The 14,989-nt window shown below is 54.0% G+C and overlaps 6 protein-coding genes across 6 annotated transcripts; 4 read left to right on the forward strand and 2 right to left on the reverse strand.

The window, feature by feature from the left end:
• Nucleotides 1-264: 264 nt before the first annotated feature.
• Nucleotides 265-4,825, forward strand: BROUX77_002954 (uncharacterized protein; the record flags this gene model as incomplete). The annotated part of the gene is made up of 4 exons (XM_073747551.1): nt 265-457; nt 581-3,288; nt 3,378-4,098; nt 4,161-4,825. 4 exons carry the CDS (start codon nt 265-267, stop codon nt 4,823-4,825), a joined length of 4,287 nt encoding a protein of 1,428 aa, XP_073608036.1.
• Nucleotides 4,826-6,598: 1,773 nt separating this feature from the next.
• BROUX77_002955 (uncharacterized protein) lies at nt 6,599-8,295 on the forward strand (the record flags this gene model as incomplete). Its single annotated transcript, XM_073747552.1, has 2 exons — nt 6,599-7,082; nt 7,142-8,295. 2 exons carry the CDS (start codon nt 6,599-6,601, stop codon nt 8,293-8,295), a joined length of 1,638 nt encoding a protein of 545 aa, XP_073608037.1.
• Nucleotides 8,296-8,931: 636 nt separating this feature from the next.
• Nucleotides 8,932-9,979, forward strand: BROUX77_002956 (uncharacterized protein; the record flags this gene model as incomplete). Its single annotated transcript, XM_073747553.1, has 2 exons — nt 8,932-9,523; nt 9,645-9,979. 2 exons carry the CDS (start codon nt 8,932-8,934, stop codon nt 9,977-9,979), a joined length of 927 nt encoding a protein of 308 aa, XP_073608038.1.
• A 465-nt stretch (nt 9,980-10,444) lies between these two features.
• Nucleotides 10,445-11,097, reverse strand: BROUX77_002957 (uncharacterized protein; the record flags this gene model as incomplete). Its single annotated transcript, XM_073747554.1, has 3 exons — nt 10,445-10,540; nt 10,648-10,710; nt 10,816-11,097. The coding sequence occupies 3 exons, from the start codon at nt 11,095-11,097 to the stop codon at nt 10,445-10,447; spliced, it is 441 nt and encodes a 146-aa protein (XP_073608039.1).
• Nucleotides 11,098-11,623: 526 nt separating this feature from the next.
• Nucleotides 11,624-12,322, reverse strand: BROUX77_002958 (uncharacterized protein; the record flags this gene model as incomplete). The annotated part of the gene is made up of 3 exons (XM_073747556.1): nt 11,624-11,686; nt 11,779-11,952; nt 12,077-12,322. 3 exons carry the CDS (start codon nt 12,320-12,322, stop codon nt 11,624-11,626), a joined length of 483 nt encoding a protein of 160 aa, XP_073608040.1.
• Nucleotides 12,323-13,028: 706 nt separating this feature from the next.
• Nucleotides 13,029-13,950, forward strand: BROUX77_002959 (uncharacterized protein; the record flags this gene model as incomplete). Its single annotated transcript, XM_073747557.1, has 2 exons — nt 13,029-13,517; nt 13,615-13,950. The coding sequence occupies 2 exons, from the start codon at nt 13,029-13,031 to the stop codon at nt 13,948-13,950; spliced, it is 825 nt and encodes a 274-aa protein (XP_073608041.1).
• Between the last annotated feature and the right edge of the window lie 1,039 nt (nt 13,951-14,989).

Below are 14,989 nucleotides of genomic sequence, written 5' to 3' on the forward strand. Positions count from 1 at the left end.
GCCTCGATCTCGCCGCCCCGCAAGCCCGCAGCTCTCAAGTCCTCGCTGGCCCTGAGCTCTCTTGACTACGCCTCCTCGACGCCTTCGACACCGGGCACTGTTGCCGACCTTGACGCCTCCATCCACAGCGATATCCCCAGCCTAGACAACATCAACAGCAGCCTGCATAACAGATCCCCCCTCAAGTCATCTCTCGCTTCGTTTTTTGATGGCGACGGCTACAAAGAAAGAGCTTCCTCTCCACTAAAACGACGTGCATCCAGCATGGACCCTGACAACCGCGATATCGAAATGGCTGCTGAAAAACTGCAGCAAGACCAGAACCAGCAACAACACCAACCCGCTGGTTCAACAACGCCTAACCCTAACCCACAATCTGATTTGCCCCGCGAAATGAGTTTGGACCCTGTCCCGGTACCCACGCCTGTGCTCACCACTCAGCAAGCCTCTGGCCATGGTACGTCATAACATACACAACGGAGATTGTTCTTTACATTGAATCCCGAATCTTTTTTTAATTTTAATTTTTTTCTAACTGCTGGGAGCGAAAATTGCTAATGCCACTCCTTTTGCCCTATAGCTACTACTGCTTCTTCTCTCACCGAGCAAATCAAAACTATCCGTGGTCTACTAGCCGCCTTTGCCCAGGCCCCCATCAAGGTTGGCGATGTGTGCTACATTGTCTCGCGTCGCTGGCTAGACAAGGCCCTGGCCTGTGATAATCCAAAGGCCAACGCCGACACGCCTGAGCCTCTCGGCCCGGTTGACAACTCTGATATTATTGACAAAATCTGCGCTCAACCTGATGGCTCCAAGTTTGTGCTACTCAAAAGCGGCGCTGACCTGGAGGCTTTTGAGCTGTTCTCTGCTGAAGCTTGGGGCTACTTGGCGGAGTGGTATGGGCTGGCAGACGGCCAGATTCCAATTGTCCGCCAAGCTATTGACTCGAATGGCCAAAACACCGTTGATTCCATCCGCTTCGAGTTCCACCCCCCAGTACTGGAAATCCACCGCCTGTACTCCCCTTCTGCTACCACGGTCAAATCAGACCAGGAACTAAAAGCGGCGCCGATATACATTACTCGCTGCTCCTCCACCAACTACCAATCGCTTTTGCGCGACATCAAAGAATACCTGTCAATTCCTAAAACTCGCAAGATCAAGCTGTTCCACGTCTCAAGGCCTGAGCCCTTTATTGTGCCCTTGTCTACGGAATCCTCTAAAATGGATGCTACTTTGACTCCACCTGATTCTCCTAGCCGGCCTAACAGCAGCGCTAATATTGGAGATGCCGCTAGCAACCAGACTGAGGGCCTTGCCTGGCCTTCATTGTTTGTCCCTATTGACACACTAAAGAAGAGTGAAAGAGAGGCATTGTTTAAGGACATGACAACGAGCTCTCAGTATAACGGAAGCTCCAGCTTGGAAATGCGCTCTGTCATTGGATTCGGCGTGTATGCTGTCGAGGAAATACCCGATCAGGAGGCATCCCCAGCTTCTAGTGCTTCCAATGCACATGGCAAGAAACTTGCCAAGTCTATTCGTCTGACTGGAGCTAGCCCTAAGAGTAGCACCCAGAACAGCCGCCGTAATAGCCCTTCATCTTCTTCTGCTATCGCCGGACCCTCTACCCGGAGCCATACCAAGCTTATTGTCAAAAAGAAGCATCATGGTGCTATTGGCCTCGGCAACCTAGGCAATACCTGCTACATGAACTCTGCTCTGCAGTGTGTTCGGAGTGTAGAAGAGCTATCAAAGTATTTCCTGAGTGGTGAATATCTCAAGGAAATCAACTACGACAACCCTCTTGCTTACCACGGTCGTATGGCTAATGGCTATGACGAACTGCTAAAGCAAATGTACCTGGGGAACAATGATTCTGTCCGTCCTTCCAACTTCAAGTCTATGGTTGGCCATTGCCGTCCGTCCTTTGCTGGTTATGCCCAGCATGACTCTCAGGAGTTTCTGGGCTTCCTACTTGATGCTCTTCAGGAGGACCTCAGTCGTGTTAAGAGCAAGCCTTACATTGAGAAGCCTGATTCTACCGATGAGATGATTGGCGACCCAAAGGCTATTGCCAAGATGGCTGAGGAGGTTTGGGACATTACCCGCCGTCGTGATGACTCTGTGATCGCCGATCTCTTCACTGGTCTATACAAGAGTACGCTTAAGTGCCCCGTGTGCAAAAAGGTCAGCATCACATTTGACCCTTTCAACAACCTTACGCTTCCGCTTCCAGTCGACTCTTCATGGACCAAGACGATCAAGTTCTTCCCGCTCAATGACGTTCCGGTTGAGATGGAGGTCGAGCTTCCTACTCATAGCTCAATTTCCGCTCTCAAAAGCTACGTCACTGAGCGCACCGGTGTTCCGCCCGAGAAGCTTGTTTGTGCTGAGGAATACGGCGGTAAATTCTTCAAGCTCTACCAAGACAGCGATGATGTGTCGGACATACAACTCAAGGACATTATCTGCTTGCACGAAGTCGAAACAGTCCCTACCAACATGATTCCGGAACAAAAATATGCGCCGAAGATGAACATTGTTGAAGAGGTTTCGTTTGATGATGAAAGATATGACCGCCTTATTGTGCCCGTCATCCATCGCTTTGCAGTTTCAGGTTCTAAGCCGGGCAAGGTTGACAATGTCAGCCCGCCTCACTTCATCTGCTTGGCCCGAGAAGAAGCGTACAACGAGGAAGCCATACGCCGCAAGGTGCTGGAGAAGGTTGCTACTTTTTCGTCTTGGACTACGCTCCACCGTTATGATAGTCCCATTGATGGTGATCGTAGCGCTCTGCCATTTGATGACTCTTCATCAGCTGAGAGTAAGATCATTGCTAAGTCTGTTGAAAGTGAAGACGATATGGTCGATGTCACTATGGGTGGTACTGAGCCTGAAAAGCAAAAGGAAGTGGCGCCGGCCCCGGATGATGTTCTCTCCAAGGAGTATCCAAACAGACTGCGCGATTTCAATAGACAACGGCCGCTCTGGGTTGACACCAAGTGTCACATGGATCCCATCATGCAGAACTTGTTTGACCTCTGCTACTTTAGAGAAAGCGGCGAGGGTCCGATTCCGACGGGATGGTCTGTTAACATGAAGGGCGACTATCCGTACATTCGTGATCGTGTCAAGGTGGACAGTCCTGACTCAAAGTCCAGCGAGAGTGCCGAAACTGATAGCGCCAACGCCACCGAGGAAGAGAGTGCTAGCGAGGGCAACTCTTCTCCCAAGACCCGCATGGTCTCCGAGTCAGAGACTGAGTCAACTGAGCTCGACGCAATGGTAAGTCTATGTTCTAATTTTGTGATGCACATCTTGGTATTTGATGTTTGATACGAGATACTGATTCTTTTTTTTTTTTGCATCGGCAGACTTCACAAAAACCCGGGAGTAAGAGTAATGTACGCCGCGGTAAAAAGGTCCGAAACAAGGTGACGCGCAAGATGCTCCGTAAGGGTGCAGGCAAGAGTGCAAAGAAGGACATGTCTCACCACAAGGACATGACGCCTCCTCCTTCGGCGGATGATGGCCCCCTGATCCGCGTCAACGAAGGCATCGTGGTTGAGTGGAAGGCGGATAGCTGGGAGGTTGTCTTTGGTCAGACCGGCAAGTCAAACAGGGACACACAGGGCGCCATGACGTTTGAGAAACTCGAGGTTCTCAAGGATCAGGCGCTGGCTAAGAAGCGGGCGCTGCGCCAATCCCGTCGGTCTCACGGTATCACGCTGTACCAGTGTCTAGAGGAGTTTGAAAAGGCCGAAGTATTGTCAGAACAGGACATGTGGTACTGCCCTCGTTGCAAGGAGCATCGGCGCGCGAGCAAGAAGTTTGACCTGTGGAAGACGCCAGATATCCTCATCTGTCATCTCAAGCGCTTCAGCTCATCGGGCTGGCGCCGTGACAAGCTTGACCACAAGGTAGACTTCCCACTCGAGGGCCTTGATCTCGAAAACCACGTGCTGCACAAGGAGTCGGGCAAGAAAGAAATCTATGATCTTATTGCCATTGACGAACACTACGGTGGTTTGGGCGGTGGCCATTACACGGCGACAGCCAAAAACTTTGTTGACGGCAACTGGTACAACTTTAACGGTGAGTTTCAGCTGCCTGTGCATGTGTTTCTAGCATGACTTTACTAACAATGTGTAACTTAGATTCGTCGGTTTCCCGAGTCAGAGATCCTGCTGGTGTTTCATCATCGGCTGCCTATCTTTTGTTCTACCGCCGTCGTACTACCGACACACTTGGTGGTGCCCGGTTCGAAGGCATTGTTAAGACCTTTGATGCCGACGATGACAGCAGTAGTTCGGAAGACAGCGGAGAGGATCAAGGCATTTCACTGCGATCTCCTCATAAGGGACTGCGGCAACAACAGCAGCAAACCCAAGCTGCTTCGGATGATGATGGCCTCCCATCATACCAGAACTCACTTCACAGCAGCATCGAGGACGAGACGCAGGATAATAGCACAGTCCAGGACGCTATTGGCTCGAGCTGGAGCTTTAGTCGACTGGAAAGCTCACCCGCCAGAGGCATTTCGCGCTTGGACAGCACGCAGTCGCTTGCCGGCTACCGGAGTGACGATGCGGCAATTGACTCGGGCAGCGAGATTGCGTCGGATAAGGCCAATGTTAGTGTGGGCGGGTTTGATGCGCTGGACACGGCGGACGAGACCATGGGTGACTATGACGAGCAGCCGGCGGCTGGTAGCGCCAGCGGCACGGCAGTGGACTTGACGAGTCGCGCGCTGCAGGAAGGCTTGGAGATGAAAGACGGGCCGGTGACGGAGATTCGCCTAGAAAACAATGACGACGTGTAGGTGTATGTTTAGACAAGAGGGGAGCGGAGGGGAGGGAACCATTGATGCATTTACGATTACCTTTTTTATTTCTTTTGACATGGCTTAGAGTGTGAGTGGATGGGAGAGACGAGAGCGCGAAAGAAGAGGCTACTGGGTAGACGGAAGAAACGAGGCCACGCCGGAACACAAACACACGCGATGTATCAGTTAGACCTAGAGTTGGCTTTCTGGAGATGGAGGCAACCCCCCGAAGCCTATTTTTTTCTTGCATTGGATTTTTTTTCATGTCACTATTCTTTTGTTTTCTGAGTCTGGTTCTGTTTTTTATTGTTTTTTGCCTGTAGACAAGGACATGGAAATAACAGCAAAGCGCTTTGTTTAGAGGGAGAAAAGACATTTGGGGGTTTTCTTGGAGTGAAGCAAAATATTATTTACTGCTGCATAGCTAGGGTCATACAACATCGATGGAGGAGAACACTGGAGAGATAGGGTGGAAGAGGCTACTCCAAGCTTTGCTTCCTTGTGATGTCGGCGATTAATATGGAGACAGGGAAGATTAGATGGATCAGGGCAGGCTAGAACCCTAACCATGTGTATACAAGGGTCTAGATATGAGGGTTTTTTTTTTTCGTGTTTCCTTCAAAAGCTGGCGTTCGCTGGCTGGACGTCGTGCTTGTTGTGAGACAATAGTTGCAGCAAATGATCATCAGACAATGCCAATGAAACCAAACGAGGCTGGGGCGGCCTAGGACATGGTCAGCCCCAAAGTTCACGGTCGGTCGGTGAAGTTCAGTGAGGTCTTGTCATTTCAGCAGCGAATACGCGATCATCTGATGGGGAGCTTTGAGGGACAAGATAAGAGCTGATAAGCATTGTCAATCAAGCTTGAGAGCTTAAGCTTGAAAAAACAAGCCGCCGGTAAGACCCCTTAGTGTGGTGGCGCCAACAGGGTACGGGCCAAAAGTGTGCAGTCGGATGTGGCGGGTGGTCTGACGGGATACTTTTGGCGGCTTTGCTTGGTCGAGCTAGGTCTTTGTCCGAGCCCGTCTGGTGGAAAGAGGGAAGAGGGAAGAGGGAGGTTGGCATCGATGGAGATGGACTAAGACTAAAAGGCTTGCGGGCTGGCTGGAAAGGGAAGGCAAGGCGGCGTTTGTTTGTCGACCTGGCTGCTCCTTCCGCTGCAGGAAAACAACACAGCGTTGCATGTGGTGCCTGGAGTGCCTGGAGTGCCTGGGGTACCTACCTGTATTGTGCTCTGTTGGCTGTAAGAATCCAGGTACCGGTACCTGGAGACAACGGACAACGACTAGCAAACACCCAGCCGATGGCTGATGGCCACTGGATGCGTTGGTTTTAGTGGCTTAGCTAGAGGCGCAGGGTCCGTTAGGCGGGCGGGCGGGCGGCGTCATAGAAGTACCAGTACCTGGCGCGCACATTCCTGGCGAGCTTTGTTGATTTCTGATTTCTGATTTGGTGATTTGGGCTGCGGCTTCCGCTTTCGAACTCAACTCCCTGTTCTCCGCCTCTTCTTCTCTTGTTCTCTTTTTCGCCGCCCCCTCAACTATATTCCCTCCCTCCCTCTTCTCCTCCCTTTTCCTCCATTCCGATTCTCTTATCTTGCTCCTATTCCCTCAACTCTTTCTCTACGTATTTCTCTTCTGCTATACTTTACGCTTCTCTCGCGCGTGCCCTCTTTGGTTTTTTCTTTTTCCTTCTAGCCAAATCGCACCGCAACCCCACCCACTCACTCCCTTATCGACGTCATCACACACATACAATTGCGTCGCAACCATGAAGCTGTCTGTTCTCCTCGGCGCTGCCGCTGCCGCCATGGCCAGCGAGCAGATCGTCATGAACGAGCCCAGCGGCTCTTCGCCCGCCAAGACCAAGCTCAAGTCTGGCGCCTCGGTCTGGGATGCTCTGCACCAGTCCATCAACGAGGCCGGCTCCGAGGCCAAGGCCCTCTGGGACGAGGTCTCGTCTCTGGCCCCCGAGGCCGTCCAGGCGTTCAAAGCTGCCCAGGCTGCCCAGGCCAAGGCCACTAAGAAGGTCAACCGCAAGCCCGACAGCGCCTGGGACTATGTCGTCAAGGGAAACCATGTGCAGACTTTGATGGCCCAGACCGACGGCAAGGAACACCCCGTGGTTGGTGGAGATATCGGCTCCTACAGCCTGCGCGGCAAGGCCGTTGACCCCAAGGAGCTCAAAGTCGACTCTGTGAAGCAGTACAGCGGCTACCTCGATGACGAGGAGACCGACAAGCACCTGTTCTACTGTAAGTGACGCACAATTGCTCTTTCAACATTGCGCAGCACGCTAACCGGGTTTGCACAGGGTTCTTCGAGTCTCGCAACGACCCCAAGAAAGACCCCGTTGTGCTCTGGCTCAACGGCGGCCCCGGCTGCTCTTCGCTGACCGGCCTGTTCCTCGAACTGGGCCCCGCCTCAGTCAACAAGACCCTCCACCTGACAAATAACCCCTACTCATGGAACAACAACGCCTCGGTCATCTTCCTCGACCAGCCCGTGAATGTCGGTTTCTCATACAGCAACCAGCCTGTCAGCACCACTACTGCTGCTAGCAAGGACGTCTACGCGCTGATGTCGCTTTTCTTCCACAAGTTCCCCGAGTATGCTACTCAGGACTTCCACATTGCTGGCGAGTCTTACGCTGGCCACTACATTCCTGCTATGGCTTCGGAGATCCTAGAGCACCCCAACCGCAACATCAACCTCAAGTCTGTCCTGATTGGCAACGGTCTGACTGACGGCTACACACAGTATGCCTACTACCGCCCCATGGCTTGCGGTGATGGTGGCTACCCCCGTGTTCTTAGCGAGAGCGAGTGCGAGGCCATGGACAAGGCCCTGCCTCGCTGCCAGTCCCTGATCAACTCGTGCTACGAGTCCGGCAGCACCTGGTCCTGTGTCCCCGCTTCCATCTACTGCAACAACGCCATGATTGGTCCCTACCAGCGCACTGGCCAGAACGTCTACGACATTCGTGGCCCCTGCGAGGATGACAGCAACCTGTGCTACTCGGGTCTTGGCTACATCAGTGACTACCTGAACCAGGAGCATGTCCAAAAGGCCCTTGGTGTTGAGGTCAATGGCTACGAGAGCTGTAACTTTGACATTAACCGCAACTTCCTGTTTGCCGGTGACTGGTTCACTCCCTTCCATCACCTTGTGCCCTCCATCCTGGAGGAGATCCCTGTCCTGATCTACGCCGGCGATGCTGACTACATCTGCAACTGGCTGGGTAACCAGGCTTGGACCAACGAGCTCGAATGGCCCGGTCACAAGGCCTTTAGCAGTGCTAAGCTCCAGTCCCTGAATCTGGGCTCGGAGAAGTACGGACGCGTCAAGAGCAGCGGCAACCTTACGTTCATGCAGATCTTTGGTGCCGGCCACATGGTGCCCATGGATCAGCCCGAGAACTCGCTCGACTTCTACAACCGCTGGTTGGCGGGTGAGTGGAAGCCCTAAGCAGAGCGTGATAACAGTACTTGTCTCCATGGCATAGACAAATCTGTTAGCTCCCACACCAGAAGCTGCTCTGCGCGGGCATGTCTTGCGCAGCCGGAGCACCGGTAGGCTGGCCGCTCTGGGGGATGGGAGGATGTGATGAATGTTTTTTTATGCGTTTTATAATTTAGCCTTTGTCGTGCCAGTGGATAATAATACAGTTTCAGAACACCAGCAGCCGAGTATTTGTAGATGGACCTATGATTGTATTCTAGATTGTGTTCTAACTGGCTAGTTAGTAGTAGTCAACTATGGGTAGCTACCTGAATGAGACTTGTGCATTTCGCGACTGCCCAAGTCGTACAAGTTCGCTTCACCGCCTTCAGCAATTAGCCGTGGCTGACGGAATTCTGCCACCCTAGCTTCATTGCGTTCCAGGCCAAAGTAGAGAAGACAACCTCCACTCGAACCCTGCGACCACGCTCTGTGCTCAACTTGCGCAACAATTGATTTGTTAAAGTGTGCATCAAGGCACTGTGCGGTTCTCAGCGCATTTGCTTTATCGTTATTCGCCTCGCGCCATCAGATTCCACACCGAATACCGAACCGACGCTGCTCAGACCACACACACCCGCCCCCCTGACGACGACGACCACCATGACGACGATCGCTCCGGACATGCTGCAGACGTCGCAGCCGCCGGTCATTCCGCAGGCATTCAACGCACAGCAGCCGGCGACGCTGCGGCTGTACCCGCTGTCCAACTACACGTTTGGCGTCAAGGAGACGCAGCCAGAGGAGGACGCGAGCGTGGTGGCGCGGCTGCACCGGCTCGAAGAGCACTACGCGGTGCACGGCATGCGGCGCACGTGCGAGGGCATCCTGGTTTGCCACGAGCACAACCACCCGCACATTCTCATGCTGCAGATTGCAAACGCCTTCTTCAAGCTGCCCGGCGACTACCTGCTGCCCGGCGACGAGGAGGAGGCCGGCTTTAAGCGCAGGCTAGACGAGCGGCTGGCGCCGATGGGCGAGGCTGCCGAGGGTGGCGGCGCTGAGGCCGAGGACCAGGCGGGCGCTGGGGGCGCTGCTGCTGCTGCCGTTGGTGCGGGGGACTGGGAGATTGGCGATTGTCTGGCCCAGTGGTGGCGCCCGAATTTCGAGCTGTTCATGTATCCCTTTCTGCCGCCGCATGTCACGCGCCCCAAGGAGTGCAAGAAGATGTATATGATCCGGCTGCCCGAGAACAGTAAGTTGTTGCGTGTTTAAAGCCAAGCCGAGATGGCTGATTGGCCCCCCCCCCCTTTTCATTCTTGAGTTGTTTGGTATACTAACAAGGCCCCCTTTCTTCTTCTCTTGCTCTGACGTAGAATCGCTCAGCGTGCCGAAAAACATGAAGCTCCTTGCCGTCCCGCTTTTTGAACTCTACGACAACACGGCCCGCTACGGCCCGCAACTCGCAGCCATACCGCACCTGCTGAGCCGCTACAACTTTGAGTTTGTCGACGAGAACGGCAACGTCGCGGCTGTCACCCCCGGGTACTCGGCTCCCGACGGATACGTGCCTCATACGCGCGTGCTGGTTGGCGACGACACGACGGTGGCGAGTGTTCAGCACGGAGACAGGGGGGCGGCGGCTGCGGCGGCGGCTGGCGATCAAGATGGCCAGGGCGATAGTGGGATGGCCGATGTGCGCGACACGTGAGATGCCACGTATTGGCAGTTGTTGCCACCACCGCTGCCGTGAATGTTGTTTTCCCTTTTCCTCCGTTTTGCTTTTGTATTTCCTTCCCCACCCCCCTCATTCTTGCTTCTCTTCTGCTTCTCCTTCTCTACTTGGGGTTATTACAGATGAAGTACGCAAGGAGTATCACGGCAGTGAACTAGAAGAACGAGGGAGATGAGGATAGGGGAACTTCTACTAGTGCTTGGGAGAGTCTTGAGTGGATGGAGAGGGCCACTAGCAGGAGTTATGGGCGTTTTTTTCTTGTGTTTTCTTTTCTTTTACCAATTATCCTGGTTCCGTATTTGCCTGGTTCTGCCTGTGTATGTATACATGTGCGTCTCTTTGTTTTTCTCACCGAATCTTGTCTCCCGTTGTTTTTTTTCTCTCCCACCTTTTCTCGTTGTTTTCTGTTCTCCTCTTTGCCTCCCGTCTTCTGCACCGCTTTTACATCTTCTGGCCCTGGATGGTTGCCATGATCTTGCGCGTGTGCTTGGCTGCGCGGAACTCGAGGTACCAGATTCCCTGCCATGTGCCGGTAGCCTGCGGGCAAGAAGAAAGCGTCGCCTCCGTGTCAGTCTCGTTATGTGTGTATGAGTGTCCCGCGGGGAGGACCCGTGTGCTAGAGGCGGGGGAGTAGTGGGACTTACCAAGCGCCCGTCTTTGATGGGGATGGTCACGCTCGCGCCAATCAGCGAGCTCTTGATATGCGCCTACACACGAGACATTAGCCACCTAACTTGCCTGCCGCCCAGACCACCCAACACCCGCGACTGCCGGGCGTCCTCCTTCTCGCCCAACACGACCGCAGAACCCACTGGCATATCATCGCGGCCCTCGGCATCGTGGCGGTATAGCGCCTCGCCCTTGGGCCCCTCGTACGGCGCAATCTTCTCGAGCGCGTCGGTCATGTCGTAGCGCACGTCCTCGTCCCAGTTCTCGTTGAGGCTGAGCGCGCATGACGTGTGCTGCACAAAGAGGTTCAGCAGACCGACTTTGTAGTCGCGGATCTCCGGCAGTGCGTCGACGACGAGGTCGGTCACGAGGTACGAGCCGCGCGAGCGTGGTGGGAGAGAGAATTGCTTCTGTGTCCAGGACATGACTGTGGCGAGGTTTGTGTATAGAATTTGCGTGTATCTGGGGGTGTGTGTTGTATAGAGTTTCGAACAAGCTTCGACGACGGCTCATTGCGTTAGAAGAAGCTTGGGAAGTGTGGGGCAGCGGATAATAATCCTGACGACCCCATTGGCTGGGCTAAGAGCACATGTGAATAGTTGTAATACAGAGCTCATCACATCCATCAAGCAGCACATGCAGTAGAAAAAAAAAAGAAAGAGAAGGACTGGTTTATTTACAGAGAAAAGCTGGCAGCAAAGAACGGCCACGGGGTTGGGCCATTTTTGCCGCACTCGTTTTAATTCATTCTTCTTCCTGCCAGTTACTCTATCGGCGTTCTGTTTCTTTCCCGCGGGGATGGGAGGGGAGCCGCCTGCAGAAGCATGTGTGGCCATGGTTCCCGTCCCCGCTGTAGCTGTTTCTAGTGTTCTTCCCCGCAGGCAAGCCGTGCCAAAGGGGGGGGGTTTCTGGAAGTGTTTGTATCATGTCGGAGGCATGGCGTGGTCTGGTTTATGCAAGCGGGTACGCGGTCTCGGGCAGAGATTCAATGTGTTTGCGGTGGTGCTCATTGGCCTGTATAGCAGCGATGTTAGTAGAGTGCATTGGGCATGTTTGGCTAGCGAGTCAAGCAATAGACCACATCAGAGAACGGAATATCATCGTACGTAGGGCGTGCCGCAGTAGTTGCACACGCAGATCTTGGGCTTGTCGGTGTTGATGAAGATGCGCGGGTGCCCTGCCGACGCTGAGCTAATGCCGCCGTCACACACAGCAACCTTGTCGTGCGTCCATTGGACCGGCTGCTCGTGGATCAGGGCCATGGCCGAGTAAGGAGCGGGCTAGAGGTAGGAAAAAAGCTCACGTTAGCTCCAAAGACACACCACACCAAAAAGGCGTCTTTGGCCAATCTCATCCCGCACACGCGGTCAATTGGGGGCGGGCCCTGTCCGAGCCTGGACATACCTGAGCCTCAAAGTCTGTCTGCTCAAAGCGCGGGCCTGTCATGGCCTGGCTGCGCGGCTTCTGGCTGGGCGCCCAGACGTCGGTGCGGTTCGGCGCCTGCTGCGAAACGACCGACGACGCCGGCTCGTCCTTGACGGCCACGGCATCGGCTGTCGCAGCGCGGGCCGTCGCCGAGAAGGCGCGGCGGGGCGCGGCCGAGGCCAGGCGGAGGGAGCGCGCGAGTGTTCGGAGTTGCGGGGCGGGCATTTTGTGATTGGGTCCCTGTTCCTTCTCGCTTTCGGTCTAGGCGTGAAAAAAAATGCGGTGGGCTGCTCAAAGATGGCAGGGCGGTTGGTCTGACGGGAAAAGAAAAGAAAATAAAAACTGATTCGGAGAGCACCGCTGCTGCAGCTTGGAGATCTTGGCTTCGTCGTCAGGTACCTCGAGGCGAGCTTGACGTTGAGAACAAGAGACTAGGACAAGGCGGCCTTTGCGGATGGCCTGATTGGTCCGGCCGGATTATCTTCGGGTGTCTCGATGTGTTTATGTAAGCAAAACCTTGTCCTCATTTTCACCGACGCTCCTAATGACGCGCTTTGGGTTTGCATGAAAAAACCTATATCTCCTGTTAAAAGACCACAGCACAACTTGAAATCCTTGAACTGGACGTACCTGAAACAGATTTGTGTCTCTTTAGCTGTTATTTCAACGCAATTAGATGATACAGGCGAATGTTATTGACTTCGTATTGAAACAAAAGTTCCAGGAAAGGATAAAGACCAACGATCGTGGTCTAAGGCTAGAGTTACACAAGTGCCCTGGAGAACCTCGGCTGTGATCTCTCTTCTTTAGGCTCTGTTTTTTTATCTACAAGCCACGCAGTGCGCAAGCAACGTTTGCGATACTGTTCAAAGATTACTTGCAAATAGACCTGCATCTCGAATATACCGTCTTCAAATCCACGGTGCTCACAATGACGCCTTCTACGCCTGTTGCTGGAGGCATGTCTTCCAAGGTGTTGACGATGAAGTTTATGCAGCGTGCTGCCGCCAGCACCGAGGCCTCCTCTTCAGAAGATAGATCGCGCGAGAGCTCGCACTCGGCCAAGAAGCGCCGACTGGCCGGCAACCCAGACGCCGCAAGCGACACCACAACGGCAGCCGAGCAGACGGCAGCCGCTGTCAAGGCGGCCGTCAAGGAGATGGAAGACAGGCAGCAGGCGGCTATGGAGCGGCACGTGGAGAACACGGCCGATACGCACTGGGTGTTGCCGGGCATGACGAAGCAGCTGCCGTCGAAGCCGGCGCTCAATGTGCTGGTTGTAGGCTGGAACACGACGTATGGTGAGGACAGCGATGTTGAGTTGGAAATGGACGATCCCAAGATTGGCCGGACGCAGTCGCCGGCCTACAGACAGGCTGCTGAGGCGGCCGCGGCAGCAGGCGAATCTGCGGCCAAAGAAGTAAGTTTTTTTTGAACATGTTTCTCTGGTTATACCGGGGGTATTGGCCAGGATTAGTCTTAACACATGCTAACTTTCATTTGTTTGGCGTTTCTAGGAATCTAGTTCGGACTCAGACGGTGATTCGGACGTGGGAACCAGAGCTGGCGGCAAGTACAAGAAGATGAAGAAGATCACGTCCATATCAGGCCGCGGCAACTTCGACACACCGCTTAAGAAGTCATTTGGCGGTTCGACAGCATCGCTGCGCAGTGCAGGCGGCAGCGGCAGCTCGCTCAAAAGGCAGCGCAAGATGAGCGTGGAAGACTTGCGCGGCAAGGAGCTGCGCGATCGGCGTCTCAAGAAAGAGGTGCGCGGCTCGCAGATGAGCCGAAGCGGCAGCGGAAGCGGAAGCGGCTTGTCGCCCTTTGGTCAGAGAAACAGAGCACAGTAGTGGAACAGACAACTGAAAAAAGAGAGGGCGGGCGTTGGGTTGGCGTCAGCTAATGGCTAATGTGTCGGCTATCTGCAGCGCGAAAAAGGGCTACGGCATTGGGGCCTACATATCTGAAAAGGCCTTGGTTGCCGGTGGTTGGAGAGAAAAGGGGCCCTCACCAAGCTGCATATAGCGATCACGGGAGTACTTTAATACAGAGCTACCTTCATACGTAACATACAGATTCATGCGCATGGTTCATTACGCTCTATGTAGTGTTCCCGAGTACTGGGCTCGTCCACATCCACGTTCACGGCTATTGGACCAGCCACAGCAAACAGCGCAATGTGGCGGCGGCTGTGGCGCCTCACGTGGCTTTTGTTCTTGTGCTGCTGTGCTCCTGTGCTCCTGTGCTCCTGATGTAGCAACACAGTAAAACGCATGTCCAAGCCAGCCAAGAAGTGTCAAGATTACGGAGAGGTGGAAGCAAGCGAGGAAGGCCACGAGCGTGGGCGGTGTGGGTTGGCTTGAGTAAGCAGGAGCACTCGTTTGCCTTGGTCACTTGGCGAGGGAGGAGCAGAGAGGGGAAGAGAGGGGGCGGAGGGGGGAGAGAACCTTGATAGCTAGTCAGCAAACGAAGGGACGGACGGGAAGAGCATTTGCGCACAGTTGCAGCTTGATAGAGACGAGGTGAAAGAAAAAATGGAAAAAAAGAGGAGGAGGGTCTCCGCATTCGGCTTGGGGGTTTCCTGTAGACGACATCTTGGATGCTCGTGTTGGTGTTGTGGGATGGGAAGCCGCGTACAGACAGGCAGGCAGGCACACAACTTGTGGACGGGTACGAATGTACGTGCTAGCACGTGTGCAAAGTGCCTGAATCCGAATGCCTTCGCTTTTGCCCTGTCACACCATGACATGGAAAGTCTTGGCAGTCCTCCCACTCCCGACGTCCAGTCATAGCATCATTGATTGGGGTTCTGTAGTCATTTTTTCTTCCTTAATTTATACGTACAGACAAGACCCAACAGCAACAAAATACATGGTCCATATGAGTCTG

This window comes from Berkeleyomyces rouxiae, assembly GCF_048999995.1.
Source record: "Berkeleyomyces rouxiae strain 22BRR77 chromosome Unknown BrBRR77_ptg000002l, whole genome shotgun sequence".
Taxonomy (NCBI): Eukaryota; Fungi; Ascomycota; class Sordariomycetes; order Microascales; family Ceratocystidaceae; genus Berkeleyomyces; species Berkeleyomyces rouxiae.